This window comes from Chaetodon auriga, chromosome 7 (assembly GCF_051107435.1).
Source record: "Chaetodon auriga isolate fChaAug3 chromosome 7, fChaAug3.hap1, whole genome shotgun sequence".
Classification (NCBI taxonomy): domain Eukaryota; kingdom Metazoa; phylum Chordata; class Actinopteri; order Chaetodontiformes; family Chaetodontidae; genus Chaetodon; species Chaetodon auriga.
This window is the reverse complement of record NC_135080.1, coordinates 12,519,257-12,538,331: the sequence shown is the minus strand read 5'-3', so window position 1 is coordinate 12,538,331 and position 19,075 is coordinate 12,519,257. Positions and strand designations below refer to the sequence as shown.

The following is a 19,075-nucleotide window of genomic DNA, read 5'->3' as shown; positions in this document are numbered from 1 at the left end:
GGCAGACTGAAAACGTGTCTAAATTAAACAACGAGCGGCCGGTGTTCAACAAAAATACGATATTTTAATATCTGTGGATTTACAGTTAGAGTTACTGTATAAACAAACTGTTCATTTAGTCACTTCCAGTTAATTCCAATCGTTGTGAGCTTAATCAATGTGAAGTTCATCAAAATATACAGAGAATTAAGTTTCTGATGTTACATCAGTAATGTGTGAATATGAAGCATTAAAAAAAAAAATCCCTATAATTACCTTGTGCACTTGGAGGAAATTAAGGGCCTGCAGATAAAGTATAACTTGTTCTGTTATTGTGACATGCAGACAACTAAAGCGCTCGTATGTTTATCTGTCCTGCAGACATAAATGACATGTTGTATCTCGAGTCAGTTGGAACACAGAAGGCTTTATTAAGTTACAGAAGGGTTTTATAAATGGGCCTGATATGATGCAGATTTGATCAACTGGCCAGGCAGTCAAATCAGATTTTGGTTTTTAATGCAGTCACCAAATGCATTAGTGAGCTTTTGAGCGTATTGGCTACGGAGCAGAAGCAGAAATAGCACTGAAGTATTGAACCTGTCTGACCACTTGGTAAAGTTCTCATCCTGCTGCTGTCAAACACACTTTGTTCATCCTGAAAACCTGTTTCTTCCGCACTCATTCATAATCCAGCTCCTCTCCTCTCCTGTTTTCGATAGATCCTCTTCACGGCAGACGTTTCGACGTGTCCAAGCAGGAAGAGCACAGATGGCACAGATGAAGTGTCCCACATCAGCCACATGTGCTTTTCCTGCTTTAAGTCAAAACGTCTGCTGTGAAGACTCAGTGTCACAGTGGGTCCATTTACACCTCCGCAATCAAAACTCCACCTCAGCACAGCTGTTGTAATGTTTTTCAGGTTCACATTATTAATTCATTAGAGTCGATCTTTTTAGATGCAGCACATCGGTTTAGTATCTGGACTTCAAAGCTCAGTATTAGAAAAATGTGTTTGAACACCTGCCACAAATAAATGAATTCACCTAATCCTAATTTTTTTATGTTTTGCATCCGGATTTGAAGATATTCAAGATGGTTTTTACTATGATAAAGACGTCTTACCTGAACAGGTCTGTAAATGTTGCTTCTGAACTCTTTGCCTGCATGTGAGATTTGTCAGTACTGGCACCTAGAAGATAAACATGTCTGAGCACGTGTGCAGAGAAGAGAGATGGCTTTTGCTTATCATTTTATTAACAGCACTGTGCATACTTCCAAAGTGATATGAGCTTTAAAAACCATCAAAAAGTTAATGAATGCCTTTTTACTGACGAGAAGCGACACGGCTACATGGAACAATGGCTCCCTCTTCTGGCAGAAAGTTGAAGTACCCCAACACAGGGAGTGAGGGTAACAGGGGGTTTGGGGGGTTTGGGGGGTTTGGGGGGGGGGCTGGTACGCATCCGGCATCTCTGAGGCTGAGCACTGATCTGGGACCTGGCTTATCGCGAGACCTTTCACAGATCAGCACTCATAGATGAGGACTGATGCGGCCGACAAGGCAGAGAGGACATATTAATACAAGCAATACTGCACAGTCTTGCCTTCAGAGATGAGCAGGTACAGATCAATACCTACAAGCTCTCGTCAAACACAAGGCCTTATTCTAAACATGGTGAGGGTCTCTAAACATATGGCACTGCTCACTGAATTATTCACACAAGTAAACAAAACCTTTGGAACAAAATACATGTACAGGAATGCAAAATGAAATAAAACAGCCATTTTTTTTCTTTTCATATCACTAACTTTATACAATTTCTTTAGAGTGACAGTATCAAAGCACACATTGGTATACTGTGCGAAAACAAAAATGAAAAAGGTAAATAATACAATGACATGCTGTCCTCGAAGCGTCGACAAAACATTGGTACAGTATTGAGGATTGGGGACCTCCCCGTCCATTACCCATCATTCAAGAAGTTTCTCAAGGCAACTAGGAACAGAAAAAGAAGCAGAGGATGGCCAGACAGCGCGCAGATAGCTTCCAGTCGACAGACAGCGTTAGGGCTGATGAGCTACTGACATGATTTAAACCCGAAAAACAAACAAACGAACAAACAAAAGAAACATTCTTCTTCATATGCTGGGAGAAGTTCAAGTCAATGTACCTAAAAGCTCCTTGCATTTGTTTTTCTTATTCATTCATAGTACCTGGAAATGAAGCTGCTGTCTTTAGTCCTGCGAACATCGGAAATAATACGAAACATGTGCAAGTGTGACAAAAAAAAAAAAGGCAATAGGCTACTTGTGTGACTTCATTACGCGGATACTTTTGGCTACATGTCACCTGGATGAACGCACGGCAGGTGAGTATGTCGTCTGTGTCTGGTTTTTGACAGCCAGGGTCAACGCCACTTGTTTAGATAAACAGAATTCCTGAGTTAGTTCTTACAGTTGGCCCAAATACTGATTTTAATGTAGACTTGGGGGTGGGCCGGCAAACCCATGAGCCTACTTTAAGAGAGAAAAAAAAAAAAAAGCCTCAGCAATCACTCCTCTTCAGTGGGGTGAACTCCCGCAGAGGAAGGAAATTAAAGAGAAACTTGAATCTATTACAAAATGGCTGGTTTCCATACCAAAAGCATTTTGTTTGCTTTATCACTGGTGCTATACAGAGTCGACCTGTAGAGAGTCATACAGAATATATATATATGTAAAAAAAGAAAAGGTTTAAAACACTGAAGAGTCGACAGCTCGAGGGGGCTGCGGGCTCACGAGCCGCTTGTACTTTCAAGTATGCTACATTACGGACTGGAGGAACACGGGTGATACTGTCACTTTAAAGAAACAGGATGACGGTTAAACACAATATTCACAAATGTACATTTAAGGCGTAATTGTTTAGCACTAACAACAGTAGCAGCAGTGAAGCACTTCTGAATTAATTATAATAACAATATTTATGATCATATTACAATAATATATTACCAAAGTAAATCAAAGACTTTTTTTTTGTTTGTTTCATAACACTGGACTGCGCTGGAGACAGGAATCCGAACCAGGCAGCCAATGACGTTAGACGAAGACAGAACAGAAACGTTTCAGCCACCACGGATCACACAACACTAGCCTGTCTGATACTGCAGGGTCGTCAACATTAGCACGTCCTCTAATAATCTCACTGCCAGGCTCTACAGCTACACTAGGCCCTGCCACATGAGTTAGAGCAGTAGTACGTTTACAGAGCACGAGTCTGAGTTCACTGACTGGAATTCCACATTCATGTTGTACAGGAACAGGGGTTCATTTAAGAGCAGGTCATGAGGAGAAGGGTCTGGCAGACACGCACGCATGCTCACATACACACACACACACACACACACACACACACACACACATATAGACACACACTGCCAGACAACAGTCCAGACCTAAAACCATCGTCATGCTACTTTGAAAAATACAACACGACAAAACGAGCATGTTTTTCTGGAAAAAAAAAAAAAAAGTACCAAAGCAACATTGTTAATCAAAGGCCATAACAGACTGAATTCATCATGTCTAAGCTGCTGCTGACCAACACATCTCGGTGAGGAAGACGCCCCGACGCTTCCTCTTCCTCGCATGTGTTTCTGCACATCCCTCAGTCCGCCAGAAAGGGCCACGCCCCCCTTTAATCTGGTCCCTGTCTACCCACATCGCTTGTACCAACAGCGACCCTCAAAGCTGAAATCATTTTTACATACTGTATAAGCACGTACTGTATATATTACACACATTTAATATTTACTCATATATTAAATTTTCATATAGACATACATTTTTAGTTTTATTTGTGAGGTGTTGGTTACATTTTCAGCAAGAGGCTTCAACATGAAAGGTCAGAATCTGTCTTCCTCAGGATTACTGTGAAAGTCTCGCGTCTCGTGGCGTCCCGTCACTGTTCCCGCGCGCGCTCAGTCAGTCCCGCGGAGATGTCCTGCTGCAGCAGTTCAAAGAAGGCCAGACACTGTTGAAAGCGCATGGAGTGCAGGGCGCGGAGTCCCAGGGATGCTGCGAGCTCGCTGGAGTAAAATCCACAGGGGCGTAGGGCGTCAGCCAGCACCGGAGGTAGTGCTGCAGGCAATGGGCTTTGGGCTTTGGGCTGGGCTGTGCCAACCTAAACCCAACCAGGCTGGGCCAAGCTAGGGCGAGAGCGAACACGAGAGAGAGGCACGAGGAGTGTGCTATGTAAGAACATGCGCGGTGGAGGGAATGGAGACAAACTCGCGTAGGATATTCTTGGCCATTTCGATATTGTTCTGTGCAATCATCAGTGCTTTCTGGATGTCCTGATAAGAGTATCCCTGACTCATGAGGTGCTCGATCTCACTACTGATTTGAGGGTTGGCTTCTCCTCCTGTGGCCCCACTGCTGGGTGGAGCAGGGACGGGCGGGACGGGGCTGGGGCGACGCTCCGAGTTGATTCGCCTGGGCAGGGGCTTCGGAGGTCTCTCTGGCGCTTCCACGGGCTCTGAGAAGGCTGAACAAACAGGGACAGTGAATGTGTCTTTAAAGCCAAAAGGTCCACAACACTCTGCTTTTAAGTTTGTGTTCAATCTGAAAAAACATCAACTGCTTTCAAAGATCCTAAAGGTCAGTGTCAGCTAAGGTGAATGAGAATTAGGTTTACTGGAAATAATTTAGATGTAATCTGAAAAAGATGCTGATCACTGTAATTATGCACTTGGAGCAGACAGCACACCGAGTGTCTGTCCGAGGCAAGCCGCGTTTTTTTATCATCCTGTATACACGATGAACTGGATGACCTTTTCCGAGGCAGCCACTTTTAATAAAGCACTCATAAAGACTCTAATTATGATTGGAGAGCCTGTCAGCATGTCTGAGAGCCACTTAACTGGCCCTCAGATACAAAGATTCTGGTCTTTAGTGGACCACTCAGACACCCGGCAATCATCAGCGGTAGTAAATGTCAGCCCTCTGCAGACACAAAGAGATTACTCTGAGAGATAAACGGCCGTCTCATAAAAATCAAAAAACTAAAAACCACCAAAAGGTTTCTTATTAGCACCGCCGGCCAGGAAGTACGTTGTCACTCGTTCATTGAGCTCGTCCCACCAAAATCCTCTAGAGGATGCTCTGCTCCAGCTGCCTGTGGTCAGTTCCTCTGGCACCTCCCTGCCTTCCCCTATAGAAGGTGACAGGTCTGCTAAAGCCACGAATGCTGCATTAACTGCAGTCAAACCTCCACACAACCTTGTCTTCGTGTGGACACTCGTATGAGATTGTGATGATATGTTCATTCCTCCACTGGGGACGTCCAACACCCCGGAGGCATCCCTTGCTGTTTTTCTACTGTAAAGGTCACCGATGTAACGGAGCAGCTCTGTATAATTACTGGTCTTTAACCTTCTTTGCACTGTGATTGCACACACTGGAGCGGATGATGAACAGCAATCGATTCATGGTGATCTATCCAAAGTGGAGGCTAACATCAACTTCAGAGAGCTTCTGGAAAATCTGTGTTATGTCTGGCCTCATACCAGGTAGCAGCAAAACGTCTGAGTCGACTTTTCAGGCTGCCCTCTGGGTCACGGGACTTTTGTATTACTTCAAGATATTGATTCATCAGCACTTTTAATTGCTTTTTGGCCAGGAAGGACCAGAGCAAAGAGGCTTCTTCTTTACATCCAAGTGATTTTATGAAACTTTCCAGTTACCGTCACCACTGACGTCAAATTTCAACTTGTGTAAAGTCTCTTGATAGAAGCTCATGTTTTAAAGGGTCAGTTCACGCAAACCACAGAAAGTATTTCCCACTTACTCTAATGGTTTCTAGCTATTTAGGTGCAGCAGTTTCACTATTATTTAATTCTTTATGACAGTCACGGGTGGAGCGTTAGCACCGGATATCCCTTATCTCGCACATTTGGTTGAAGCAAAAGATAGTCACCTGTGACCTTGGACGAAGCCCTTTCATAACATGGCTTGTTGCTAACTACCCCATAAATTTGGTGGTATTTATTCACAATTAAGTTATCCATTGCTCAGAAATCCGACTTTTTTTGTGAAGTTACATATTAAAAATAAACTCTAGCTAGACAGGGGCAAGTAAACTTACGTGCTGCAGCTCCAGCGTCTGAATCTAGCGAAAGGCGGCTGAACGCCGCCGTGGAGGATGAGCATGATGAGGACGACGAAGACGAGGAAGAGGACCCACCCAGTTCTGAAAGGGTCCGTCGGGCAGGGGGCATCGGCAGCCAGGGTTTCGGAAAGTCGTAGCCGTTTTCCTCCTCTTCCCTGTCCTCGGCTGTATGGTCTCTGGGACCATTGGTCATCGCCAGAGGGGGCAGCTCTGAGTAGTCTGGGGAAGATTGAAAACAGTGTATTAGAACTCCAAAAAGCTGAATACAGATTCAGCACGTCTGCTTTTATCCATATATACAGATAATTATCCTCTGAAACACCCTCAGATGAGTCTCAGGTATAGCCAAAGACATTCAAGCCAAAACAAGGAGTCGTGCATTTTTTCCAGGTGGTGGTCTTGTTTTGGAATGAAAATAATATTCACTAGCTAGAGTGAGTATTGTTCCACTAGGGGTTCATTTTATAGCAGATTACGCTAACAAATATTTGCAGAGCAGTGGACAGAAAGGTCTGCATGAAGGTGTCATGTGGGTTTAAAACAGTGTGTCCATTACCTGAATCTCTGGCTTGTTGTGACCTGGACTGGATGTTGTACATGGCTTCATACATTTGTGGTCCATCCTCCAGGTCAGCCAGTGTGAGCCTACAACAACAAACAACAATGATAAAACTGTAATCACCAAAGTCATTTCATGGAGATGTGCTGCTGGAAGTGGATCCATTGAGTGTTTTGAATACCGTGAGTTGAGTGTGGAGGCTTGAGTCTGCGTCTGGAGTGCCGACAGAGGCTGAGGGTGCCTCGGGACTGGTGGGGTCTCACCTACAGGTGGTGCCGTGATGGGGGGCAGGACAGGGCGAGAGGAGGGGATCATGTACTCTGACTCCTCCTCGCTGTCACGTGCCTCCTCTCCTGTCACCGGCCTCAGAGCTGAAGGTCTGGGAAGCAACAACCCACGAATATTTACACTACAACTGTAAAAATGGATTCATGAAATATGAACACTGAAAGGCTAAATGAGAGGACACACGCTTCCTGAAATATGTTTTGTATGGCCTTTGACATCTGCAAGTGAGCAAAAATCATGTCAGTCATTAAAAGGTGAGATGCTCCACTCCTCTAATGTCATTATAGTGCCAGAGCAACACACCTAATTGCCAGAGAATAGATGGCGTTGGCGGAGGATGAGGGCTTGACTTTGGGGTTGTCATATTCTTGACTGGTTACTGCTGCAAAATTCTGAAAAAGGAAGCAGAAGGTGAAATCTCAGAAACTTTAAAGTGAAAAGTATTTCCACAATCAAGTGCTAATCACATTTGGCTTGGCATCGAGGAAAATATGCTCATTCAGTTTCAGCAAGTTAGATGAGAAGCTTGATGCCACTCTTCTTTGTATGTGCACTGTGCATACGAAGCTTCTGCCAGCAGCCGGCTAGCTCAGCTTAGCTAAAAGACTGGAGACAGGGGGAAAGCTAGCCTTGCTAATCAAAAAGTGTGTGAAAATGAAATGGTGTGGTTTAATAAGGGGTTATGCAGGGGGCTATTTTTTGGCAGTCGGATTTCCTGAAGTCTCCACCGCATGTCTTGCAACCTCACTGTGACAACGAGACTCCAGGACGTCACGGCACATACCTCTCCGCTTACAGCCGCAACTTTTCATTTTTATGCTTCACTTCTGATTAAACACACCAGACATAACGTGGTCTGTAACGTGAGCTGTACAGGTGCTGACTGGTGGATTCTGAGCCAGGCTAGCTCTTTCCCTGCATTTCCAGTCTTTATGCTAAGCTAAAGGCTGTAGCTTTCTATTCAATGTTCCCACACTCTGCAAGAGAGCATATACTCATATTTCCCACGATGTTGAACATTCTCTTGAACATTCTTTCAACGCCCAACAGAAATGTAATTGCTATTGACACAGTAGAGCCAAACCCGTGTGAACCTCAAATATTAACAGAAGTAATAAATACACCTTTAATTTCATTTCCCTGCTGTAAATGATCAAACATTGACTGTGTGACTGAGCTGAAAACCACACTTGTTCTAACCCACATACACTGTACAGTGTAGAGGATATTTAGAAGCTGGTGCTACATTTGTCTCTTCAGTAACTTGGACAGTTACTACTAAAATGCTATGTGCTTGTAACTGTAGCCAATGAATACACATCAAGCCAAATGGTCGTGAAGTGTGTGGTGTTTTATGGCTTCTCTGACCAGCTGGTGGTCCAGACTGAGGGAGCTGTTGTTCTTCTGTGAGTCTGAGCGTGTGTCCAGTGCCGAGGGCAGCGCCAACGGGAGGGAGTGCCGGTTGGAGAGCTCCCTGACACCTGCTCGGATGTCCCCTCCCAGACTGGATACTTGGGTGGATGAGGAAGACGAGGAGGAGGACGAGGAGGAGGAGGTGGGTGCCTTAGGAACAGGCCGGGAGTTCCAGTCAGTCAGGGGCCGGTTTGGGGGTGTAGGGGGGAGCTTATCTCGAGGTGGCTCCCCAGGAGTGCAGGGTAATGGCCGCCTCTGCAGCCGCCCATCGGGAGCTGTCCCGGCTGGGTGGGGGCGGTCTGGAGGAGGAGGAGGGGGGAGGTCCCTCAGCGCTGGGGGGAGGGGGAGAGGCTTATCTTTGTGATGAGATGCTGCCTGAAGGGGAGAAACCGAGATGGAGGGAGCTCGTTTAGACTACATACAATATTGATGTGAAATCAAAGAAAACTTAGTGCAGTTATCTTCTGCAGGGGAAATAATCCATTTAGCAACAAGACCTCTGTGTGTGCATTCATCATCATAATCAACAATATGCATAACTTAGATGAATTACACCAAGGAACACTAAGGAATATTGCTGTTCATCTGCAGACAGTTCTAGCCTCCTCTCTACAGTTTGCATTTATCGACATTTAAGCAGAAATATGTGCTAATATCAACGTGTGAGTGCGTGGAAATGCACTCTGAAATTAGTTATATGCAGATTATAAAACACAATGAGTGTTGTGGGTGTCGTTTCAGCATCTTCCCTGTATCAAGGGGGTAATGCGACTGAGCACAGTTTCAATAACAGAGCTGGGCTACAAGTGAAATTATGCTCAGATTTTAGTCTGGTGTTGCTTTCTGCTTCAACTATAAAACCATAAAAGTCAAGTTATGGACCAGCTGCACAGCAGAATGCTTAAGTAGGTAGGCACTAAAAAATGAAGTTGAATATTGGGGCAACACTGAATGGCTTTTATGTTAAAACAAACATGGCAAGTAATAGAGATGGCATTAAAATGATGTGTAAATTCCACCTAGGCAACAATGTCCCCTCATTTTCCTATGACAGCACTACTTCCTGTTAACCTGTAGGCTATGACACAAACTTTTAGACATGAACTGGACAATCGAGCCACATATTGAGGATGCGTGACTGTGAAACATGTAAATGCCTTGACCAAACTTAATAAGGTAATGACTTGGTTGCGCATGTTAAGTTACCTTAGTGGTGACACCAGGGCTGGAGGCACCAGGGGGGTTGGGAGTTCTGTGTGGTAGCAGGTCTAGTCTGGGTGGCACAGGGGGAAGGGTAGACATGGGTGATGGGGGCCGCTCCACCTGGATCCCACACACAAAACAGCTTTGTTACAGCTATGCTATGCTACACTGTTTGGATTGTGTAAAACTTATTACATATGCAAAAAATATGCAATATATTATTATACACTGACATTTCATGCAAAAAGTACACATTTAAACTGCACTGTGCAATGGCAGAGGTCTACTTTGTGCAGTTACTCAAAAGGAAAGGAAAAAAAAAAGGGACCCATTTTGCTTCAACACAAAACAGATGAAACAAACACTAAGCAACACTACAAGTACAGGCAAGTACTTCACAGAGTACCAGTACGTTTAAAGAAATGGTCAAAGATGAGAAAGAGGCTGGGTCAGCAATCAAAGCCAAAGAAATTCCAGGGACCACATCAAAGTGTGTGTGATCTCAGGTACTCTCCTACTCTATATAAGCAGACTAATGCACATTTCTCAGAGGCACATAAAAGATGGAGGATAGGAGAATGCCTCACATATCAAATACCAAGAGGTACAAAAAAAAAAAAGCTGCTATCTTGGCACCATGAAAGAGGGAGATGAAAGACTTCAGATATGAGCCGTGAGCTTGAAGCTCACAAAAAGTGAAAAGGGAAAGACAGCGAGTGTTTCATCTGTACAAAGACGGTCTCTCAGAAAAACAGAGAAGAGAAGAGGACAGTGGGAACCCATGAGGTGCACCCAGAGTCTCAAACCAGCAAAGCCAAGCTCCTCAATGTTTTATCAATGGAAGATACCCGGACAGCCTGCCCAGTGTCATGACTGTAAACTTTGAGCAAACTCAGTTAACTTTTGTCTCAATCAAGCCTTTCCTCAATCTCACCTTTGCACAAGCAAGTTTGCTCATCATGAGGTGGGGGTCTTCAAGTCTGTCGTCATCATCATCGTCATAGCTGGGTGAGGGAGCGCCCTCAGCCCCAAAAGTGGGCCTGCAGGAACCCCCGCTGTTATCCTTGGGGTCCTTGGGGTCAAAAGGATCCACAACGATGGGCTCTGTACCCTTAATCTCACAGCGACAGAAGGGACATCCCGTTCCCTGACCCTCTGATTCCTGTAACACAGGCAGAGGCACATGTAACAGCACACACAAATGCAAGGAGGTGTTTTTATATGTTGGTTAGGTCTGCAGAGAAGAGCACTTCAACAACGAGCTCTCCTCTCAACAGGTATGAGTTATGACACTTAACTTTGAGCATCTAACCCACACAAAAACCCTTCCATCCACCCACATGTCCTACCTGCCAGGCAGTGAGACACGAGGTGCACATGAGATGACCGCAGGGCTCGATCTTCACATCCTTGTCATTCTCGGCACAGATCTTACACAGCTGGAAAGTGGAGCCCATCTCACAGTACAGCTCATATTGTTCCTGAGGGGGGAAAAAAATGAGACAACTATGAGCTCTCAGTGACTAAACAGAGAGTAATATCATATGGCACGAACACCACCTGAGATCATTTTAAAACAAAAAAACAAAAAAAAAAAAGAGCCTGGAAGGATCTGGAGCCGAGTTGAAATGTGGGGGTGTATTTTGAGTTTCGGTCCTGCGCTCAAGCAAAATGAGTCTGTTCACAAACACACTCAAACTCTGAGAGGATATCCATAGTGTCTGACATTTAAACTGGGGAACAAAACACTGTTTAAGTGAAGACTCAGCATTAAAGGTTAAATATCCAGTACTCAAATATACCTGTATATATTTGAATATATATATATTCAAATACACTGGTATCTAAATACACGTCTATTAGAAAAGAATACTTCATACAATTTTTTTGTACTGCGATCTTCACTGCATTTACTTCAGTAGCTGAGACTGACATTTCTCACAGTTATTTATTTTACTGCCAGCTGAACTTACTTATCAAATATTAAAGACAGACATATATAATTGTATTTGTTTGAATCTTTCGGTTAGCAGTGCTTAATCATGTCTTCTTCTTCTGCTTCCTTTTCATGCACTGCACTGTCTGTGTGTCTACAAAAAAAAACAAAACAATCTTTTGACCTTTACATTAAAATGCCAAAGACCAGCAAGAATGTACGAGATACTAATGACTGAGGATGCAGTCCAAGAGGCTCGCTGCTCTGACCTGGGTGACTTTGATGTGGTCTTGAGGCGAAGGCTCACACAGTCCTGTCAGGTCTGGGTTTTGGGTCCGACCGTCAGGGAATAAATAGCTGGAGATGCAAAGGCACATAAAATTAGAAGGCGTGCACAGAACTCCCCTTACAGTATCCTCGGGTATTCTGACAGGCATTTTCATTTCAAAGGTATCATCATCATTAGTTAGTGTGATTATACTGCATGTATACCTAACGGGCTGTGGTAATGAAAACATCTGTTCAGTCCATTCATTCAATCTGGCAACGTATTTAATATCATCACAGAGTTGGTGCATGTACAGCGCGAGAGTATTTTACAAATGGTTCAGATGCTGTAATTATTATTTGATAAATGTTCTGAGTGGAGGCGATATACTGTATAGACTTCCCCATTTTAAAATCCGGATTTGATTACAGGTTGGGACAGGCCAACCGTTGCTTTCATTAAACAAAGAGATCAACGCTGGCATAAAAAGATGAGATTCACGCCAGCCAGCTAAACCACTGAGTGAGCTGCACATTAGAAACCAACAGTTCTATTTTGGTTATGATAACACAGGAATGATGGGAAAAGGCAATATGATATGGCTGGATTGGTTTAGAGCTGAAAGGCAGATTCAATTGTGGGTTTACACAGAGATGCATGCTTGGAAAGAAAAGGAAGAAAAAGAGAAGCCCTGCATATGACAGGGAGCTTGACTTATAGATCGTTTATTAAAACTGCATCAAATGAAGACCCAGCTACCGAGACAAAGACCAGAGGCCCAGATGAACCCAAGAAAATGACAGATTTAAGCGTGCCAAACAAAATGCCAGTGGACTTACAATCCTTCCCTGAAGCCATCAATGAGGGCCTGGAAGAGGGGTTTGTTGTGAGGAATGGTCTGGAGTATGTTTCCGTCTGCTGTCACGTAGCCGATGGCCCACTGGCCCAGCCGCGTGCAGCTCAGTCGGAAGATGTAACTGAGGAGAGAGATGAGAGAAATAAGACATGCTGGAGTGGTGTCGCTCCTTGATAGACTGAAAACAGAAAGTGATCAGATAGAGGAGGGTGCAAACAGTCTTTGCAAATTGTGCACACGAAGACAAATGTGCATGTACCTGTTTATGAAACAAAGAAAGTCCAAATGCAATTATGTAGGCTGAACTATGCATGGTCATATCCACTTGGCAAACTATTCACAATGCGACCAGTGGTTTCACACTATTCGGCCAATCTACAGGTGGTGGTAAAACTCCAACATGTGCAGCAAAGTGCCAAAAAAGACAGGGAGGATGACGCAAGCTGGTATACATTATGTAGAAAATTGGGATTTGAAATACTTTAAAAACATACCTACAATGTGTTAAGGTGAGTAAAACCAAATGTAAACAGAACTTTTCTTATGTACAAGAAAACACCAACACTACACCTTTAAGTATGATGACGCTGTGGCATGGATGGACGTACCATTATCAGCGCCACCAGGGGCCTTGCTGCCCCCTGCTATGCCAGCTGGTGCAACTCTTCAAAGTCAGGTAAACTGGTTGGTCTCATGGGCACAAGCAGCTGTGCTTTAACCAATTTCAGAGTGGTAAAGTAGCAGAAGCCACACGAGCCTCAAAAGACCTGCAGCCCGTCCTCCACATATGCAACATTTCCTATATGCGTGTTTCTTTGTACAAGTTGAGATATTTGTATCAGGAAATCACCAAATTACCAAATTCACGGGTATTGAATAGCCGTGCAAAGAAGCCCGTCCTTGTTAGAGCTCTAGCTGCAGCATTCAGGGAAAGCTGGAAACCACTGGTATGTGACTGAGGTGGGCCAAGAAAAGGCATTACATTAATCCATCCGAGGATGCATGTATTAGTAGTTTCTAAGTTCCTAACATCTAAGGATTGAGTTTGGGGATACTGCATAAGTGGAAGAAAGTAGTCTTGGCCTCGATGTTCAGCCTAGAAGTGGAACAACTGCTGTACCCATTAAACAAACAGAACGCTCCTGACTGTAAGCTGTAATTTATAGTTTCACACTGACCAATAACCGCTTGGATGTCAATGTGGCTCTACACAAGCCAGGCCTAAACAGTGACATCAGCTTTCAGTGTACAATCAAGCCATTGATGCTAGGTACCAGTGCCATGCTGCTCTGGATCCTTCACTCACCAACCCACACACACACACACACACACACACACACACACACACACACACACACACACACACACACACACACACAAACTGGTATGTGAAACTGGCATCCAGACTGACCTTGTGCCCTGTCTGTCTTTGTATTGATAAATTGCATATACATATGCATGTTTGTATGCAGAGCAATAGCACTAGTCACTTGAGTAACCACAATGATTTTATCTAACTGTGCACACACTCACACACTAAATGATGGATTTAGATTGCATTACGAGGTGTGTGTCTGTGTGCATGCCCATGTGTTTCTGTCTCACCTGCCAGGCTTGTGGATGAACTTCTGCAGCCGTGCTTTGACCTCATCGTAGGTGAGGAAGGCCATGTACCCCGGGTGAGTAACTGCCAAGCTGTTCCAGTTCCGCAGCAGGGACGACCACGGCTACACACACGCACACACACACACACACACACACACACACATATGAAAGAGAGAGAGAGTGACTCATCTGATGTGTGAGTGAATGGACACAGCAATAACAGTGTGAGCAGGGTAATGGAGAAATATACTGCATCATGAATGACGCTAAAACAACTGTTTACTGAGCTTTAGTGTGATTTGCAATGGCCATTTCAACCTGGGTCAAGCAATGTAAAAAGGTCCTTCAAGCAGAATTTGCAACACTTAAAACAGCATGCAACATATTTGGCACCATCTGGAGGCACAGATTGAGGAAGGTTAAATGGACGCGACCAGACTGCTTCCCATACTGTATATAAAGCAGGCAAAAATCAACTTGACGGGTGCTTGTGTCTCTGTCTTTAAAGACAGCATGACCCAAACCAAGCCACCCTAACAACATGAGGTGAACACTTGAGCAAATATAAAAGAATTCATACTACTCCATAGATGAATGAGTGCAGCAGTGAGTAGGTGGTTCCGCAATAGCTCTCACCAGTCTGTCTGGTGTGTGAAAGGAAGTAGAATTAACACATACAGCACTGAGAATGAGCTGCAAAAGTCACAGCCATGGTTCAAAATACACTACGGTTATTATGTAAAAATTCAACTTGTTTTTATTAGGCGAAATCAAAAGGAGGGACTGTCCCGTCTGCCTGTAGCTTTACTGTATTTTTCCAAATTAAAATCTGATGTTGGTTATTCAAACTTTTAGCACACAGGAAGTGACAAGTGAAAATTCTGCTGGACTCATGTTCGATGTATTATAACTTGTCTCTCTTGAACCCTTAATTGTAATTTGATCGCATGTGGGCTGGGCTAGTACACAAAAGTGTGGTGTACTAACCTCATGTTACTGTTACTGGCTAATGTAGCATCTACCAATTGCACAGTTATTTGTATATTTGTTGCGCTTAACTGAGAAGAACAAGTACACTCCTAAAAATATATTGGTCTATAATCACCAACATATCACTCAGCCTAAAGACACCGCATGAAGCATTTCAAAGACACTTGACAGCAATAATAATAATAAAAGAGCGTGTCACCCCCAGTCTACTGCATATCAAGGCCAGAGCTCAAAATGGCCACAGGCTCACTTCCTCTTCTGAGTTTGAGGACATTTAGAGGAGGGCTGTTTCTGTATGAGGGAGTGTCATAGGAAATGTCTGTAATCTGTTTAGGCTTCATTAAGCTGGTCTGTGCCCTGCATACAAGTAGCAAGGGATAATGTCACTGAGGGAATAAACAACACACACTACTGCATACGAGATATGATGCAAGGGATTTTACATCATGTAAATGAAAGCGCAGTCACTTAAGTTTGCATATTATATGGTATAAAAGTCAGTGGTAAGGTGGTAATTACAACGTTGATACGGCACAACATGCTATAGATAAGCTTTAGAGATGACCCCTGATAAACCAAACCTCCTCTTCCTCTATCCTTTCCATGTCTTTCCTCTCTTTTCCTGCTGCTTCATTCTATGCTGACATGGAAACGGAGTGTCTGAAGTGCAGTGCTGCACCTGCGCCTACATAAATATACACTGAAATACTCCAAAAAGCAAATGGGTTGTTTCCTGCTGCCTTGTGTCTATAATTGCAAAATATAAATGGTTGGCTGCATTTAGCCTTTTACCGCACCACAACTCCCTGCGCATGAGCAGTATGTCAGTACTGTGGTCTATCAATTACAAAGTTGAGTCAGGGTTTGGCAAAGGAAAACAACTCATAAACTGACAATGTACCAACCCTCTACAGCCACAAGAGCATGCTTAGTTAGATTCCTATCCAGGGAATTATTCCAAAAATGTTCATCGTTGCCTTTATTATTCATCCAGCAGTAAGAGAGTGCAACCTTAAGGCTGCTCATACAGTATAATGATGACTGTCCATGAGGAGGATGCCAGTGTATCACTATGCAGGGGGAGTCAGAAACAACAAAACAACAAACAAAAACGCAGACCTGTCTGGGCCTTGTGAAGCAACAACAGACACCCCATAAAGAGCACAAAACCATTGCAAAACACAGCGGGAGGAAGTTTCAACTTCAATCCCGTCTGACAGTGTGAACGAGTCAGCAGGCATCCTGCTAACGAGTTGATCGAGTTAGCCGAAAAAAGATGTGTTACATTAGTTTAAGTTCATTATGTGCTGTTCAAATGAGATTTGTTTCCTCCACCAGGGGACTGCTATGAATTACCCTCTATCACTCTCTTCCTCTGTACATTTCTCCTCTTATTAATTCACAATGTAATGATAAGACAGGGAAAAAGATGCGATGTGTGTGTGTGCGTGCGTGCGTGCGTGTTCAGTACCTGAAATAGCCTGGTGAAGATGTCAAACTCAAAGACAGAGATGTAGTCGTTGCAGGTGAGGTCTATGGTGGACTTGAGGGCCATGGCCTCAAGTCCGGAGCTGATAGGATGAAACTCATGGAGAGACTGGCGAAACACCTTCCAAGGCACAATGGTCCTGTAACACACAAAATGCAACAGATGACGACACCCCCTTTAAAAACTTAACTGATGCAGTAACTGCCTACATGCTGCCATGTTGAATACCCTAGGTGCAGGAAAGGAGAGGTGAGAGCGTTGATTCTAACTTTGGCTTACTCGTTACCCTGTTTCATGCTTCTTCAGTGCATCATGAGCAGCTACTTCGCTGGCGCCTGCATCTAATACACCACCAAAGTACAGATATGAACTGCACTTCCTGTGAAGAACTAGAATTCTAATCGTTCATAGGTGATAAAAAGGAAATCTTATTTTGCACAAGCATTATTTTAGTACTCACACATTGAGCTTTGAGGGTCATTGGTCATGAAAAACCTGATGCGATCATTTTAAGAGACAGCACCCAGTTACACAAACAGGCACATTTCAATGCACTTAGACCAACGGTTACAAAATACAATACTTTCCCAAATAGCGGCCATATTGTCAGTCAGTTTCTGCTGAAGATGTCAGATATTTAAACCATACAGCTACCTGATAATTGGGGGAAACTAATAGATTGATCTGGGTATTGGGAAAACCCATCTATTAAAATGTTCTTGAAGTTCCACATGTCTGGATTATTTTTCTACTGTCTACACTTGTTTACAATCTGTTTTGACTGTGTTCACCGGGGGACTGATGAACTCAAATGTGTGTGGTTGTATAGACCAGTGGTTCCCAATATTCTTCCTTTTAGGATCCCTTTTCTATAACTGAGTACCCTGACAACATATTTTATGTATATTTCATATTATACTCAATGCATTACATTAGCGGCACAGAACAACTGTGTGGTGAACACAATAACTGCAGGGAGTTTGGGGAGAAATGATTTGGCTGGATTTTGAGCAGATTATTTCCTGTGAATACTGCATCTGAGAATACTGCATCCTGATGTTTGTTGGAACTTTTAAGACAATTCACTGTCAGTATTTAATTTTTTATTGACAATCATACATACTGAAGAGGCTTCCTCTTCCAACAAATTTGGTGTTTTCTTCTCCCTGATGCTTGACCATTGTTCTATTAGTGCTTTGGCTGTACTTCTGGTACACTCTGGTGTACTTTTCTAATGCAGGACGAGGCTGTTTAGCAGAGTGAAAGCTCTGTGAATACAACTGCGTTCAGGTTTTGGCAACTCCTCATGGGGGTCAGGACCCCCGGGTTGGGAATCAGTGGTATAGAACATGGGTTCATACTTTTACATCCCAGATGATATTTACTGTGTGGGACTACTGTGAAAGAAGAGAGATATCACTTGTATACTCTTTTACTGCAGTAACATCTCATTTAAGTCATCTTCTTGGCAACAACCTGTATGGGAATAGTATTCCAAATTGGACCACAGAGGTAATATTATACTGTGTGCATAAAAGTAATGCAGAAATGAGCTCACTTGTCCCCGAAGGCGCGCCTCCAGAACTCTGCAGCATCTGCCTTCGTGATGCGGAAGTTGTCACCCTGAAACAGACCGTTGGGAAAGATGGCCTTCAACTCCGCCAGCATGTGGCTGAAGATCAACGACAGCTTCGTGAGGTTCCGCCTGCAGAGGTCAAGAGCAGAGGGGACGGAGTGAGATTTCAAGCCTTGATCAGTGTCATCAGCCCATATATGACAGCTTTGAGAGAGAAATGTACTAGCATTATATTTGTTTTATACTAGAGTTGTTGGCAGAGAATATACTGTGTGTATTACTGGTGGCGGGTATCAATCTGATCATGTTTAAGAGGGGTTACCTGCAAAGATTATTAATGACATTCACTGAAAACTACTAAACACCAAAAAGCATAAAATGGAGACTGTGCTTTTAACTTGTAGCAAAAAAAATTGAATTTCGATTTTACACCAAGAATACTGACTAATTAATAATTGATTATTAGTTAGGTTTCAAATTGGCAGATTATGCTATCAATAAAGGTACAAAATCATGAGTTTTGTTAACATTAAGGTAAAACCATCTGTTTTTTGTACATGAAATAGTGATAAACATTAAACGAATTATTCAAATGTGCATCAAACATGCAATTTCCTCTGTCAGCTATTAATAGTAACCTCACCTTTCTTGTTGGTTTAGCCATGCATGACAATGCAAAAAATGCAGTGATGCGTTGTGGCTTACAAATCAACTTCCTAAAAATGCTTGCGTGTTAGCACGTATTTTATACATCAGCAAATA

At 43.4% G+C, this 19,075-nt stretch overlaps 1 protein-coding gene across 1 annotated transcript in view; it reads right to left on the bottom strand.

Moving 5' to 3' along the window:
- Positions 1–1,222: 1,222 nt before the first annotated feature.
- The window catches only part of cbl (Cbl proto-oncogene, E3 ubiquitin protein ligase), a 38,156-nt gene continuing 20,303 nt past the window's right edge, over positions 1,223–19,075 (bottom strand). Inside the window, exons 3-16 of the mRNA XM_076735007.1 lie at positions 18,296–18,442; positions 16,720–16,876; positions 14,259–14,380; positions 12,637–12,774; positions 11,799–11,886; positions 10,943–11,074; positions 10,528–10,755; positions 9,597–9,713; positions 8,346–8,765; positions 7,281–7,369; positions 6,871–7,068; positions 6,687–6,775; positions 6,107–6,349; positions 1,223–4,507 (exon numbers count right to left, since the gene is read on the bottom strand). Coding sequence (XP_076591122.1) covers positions 4,212–4,507; positions 6,107–6,349; positions 6,687–6,775; positions 6,871–7,068; positions 7,281–7,369; positions 8,346–8,765; positions 9,597–9,713; positions 10,528–10,755; positions 10,943–11,074; positions 11,799–11,886; positions 12,637–12,774; positions 14,259–14,380; positions 16,720–16,876; positions 18,296–18,442 — 2,464 coding nt within the window. The 3' untranslated portion in view covers positions 1,223–4,211. The remainder of the gene's footprint in view (positions 4,508–6,106; positions 6,350–6,686; positions 6,776–6,870; positions 7,069–7,280; positions 7,370–8,345; positions 8,766–9,596; positions 9,714–10,527; positions 10,756–10,942; positions 11,075–11,798; positions 11,887–12,636; positions 12,775–14,258; positions 14,381–16,719; positions 16,877–18,295; positions 18,443–19,075) is intronic.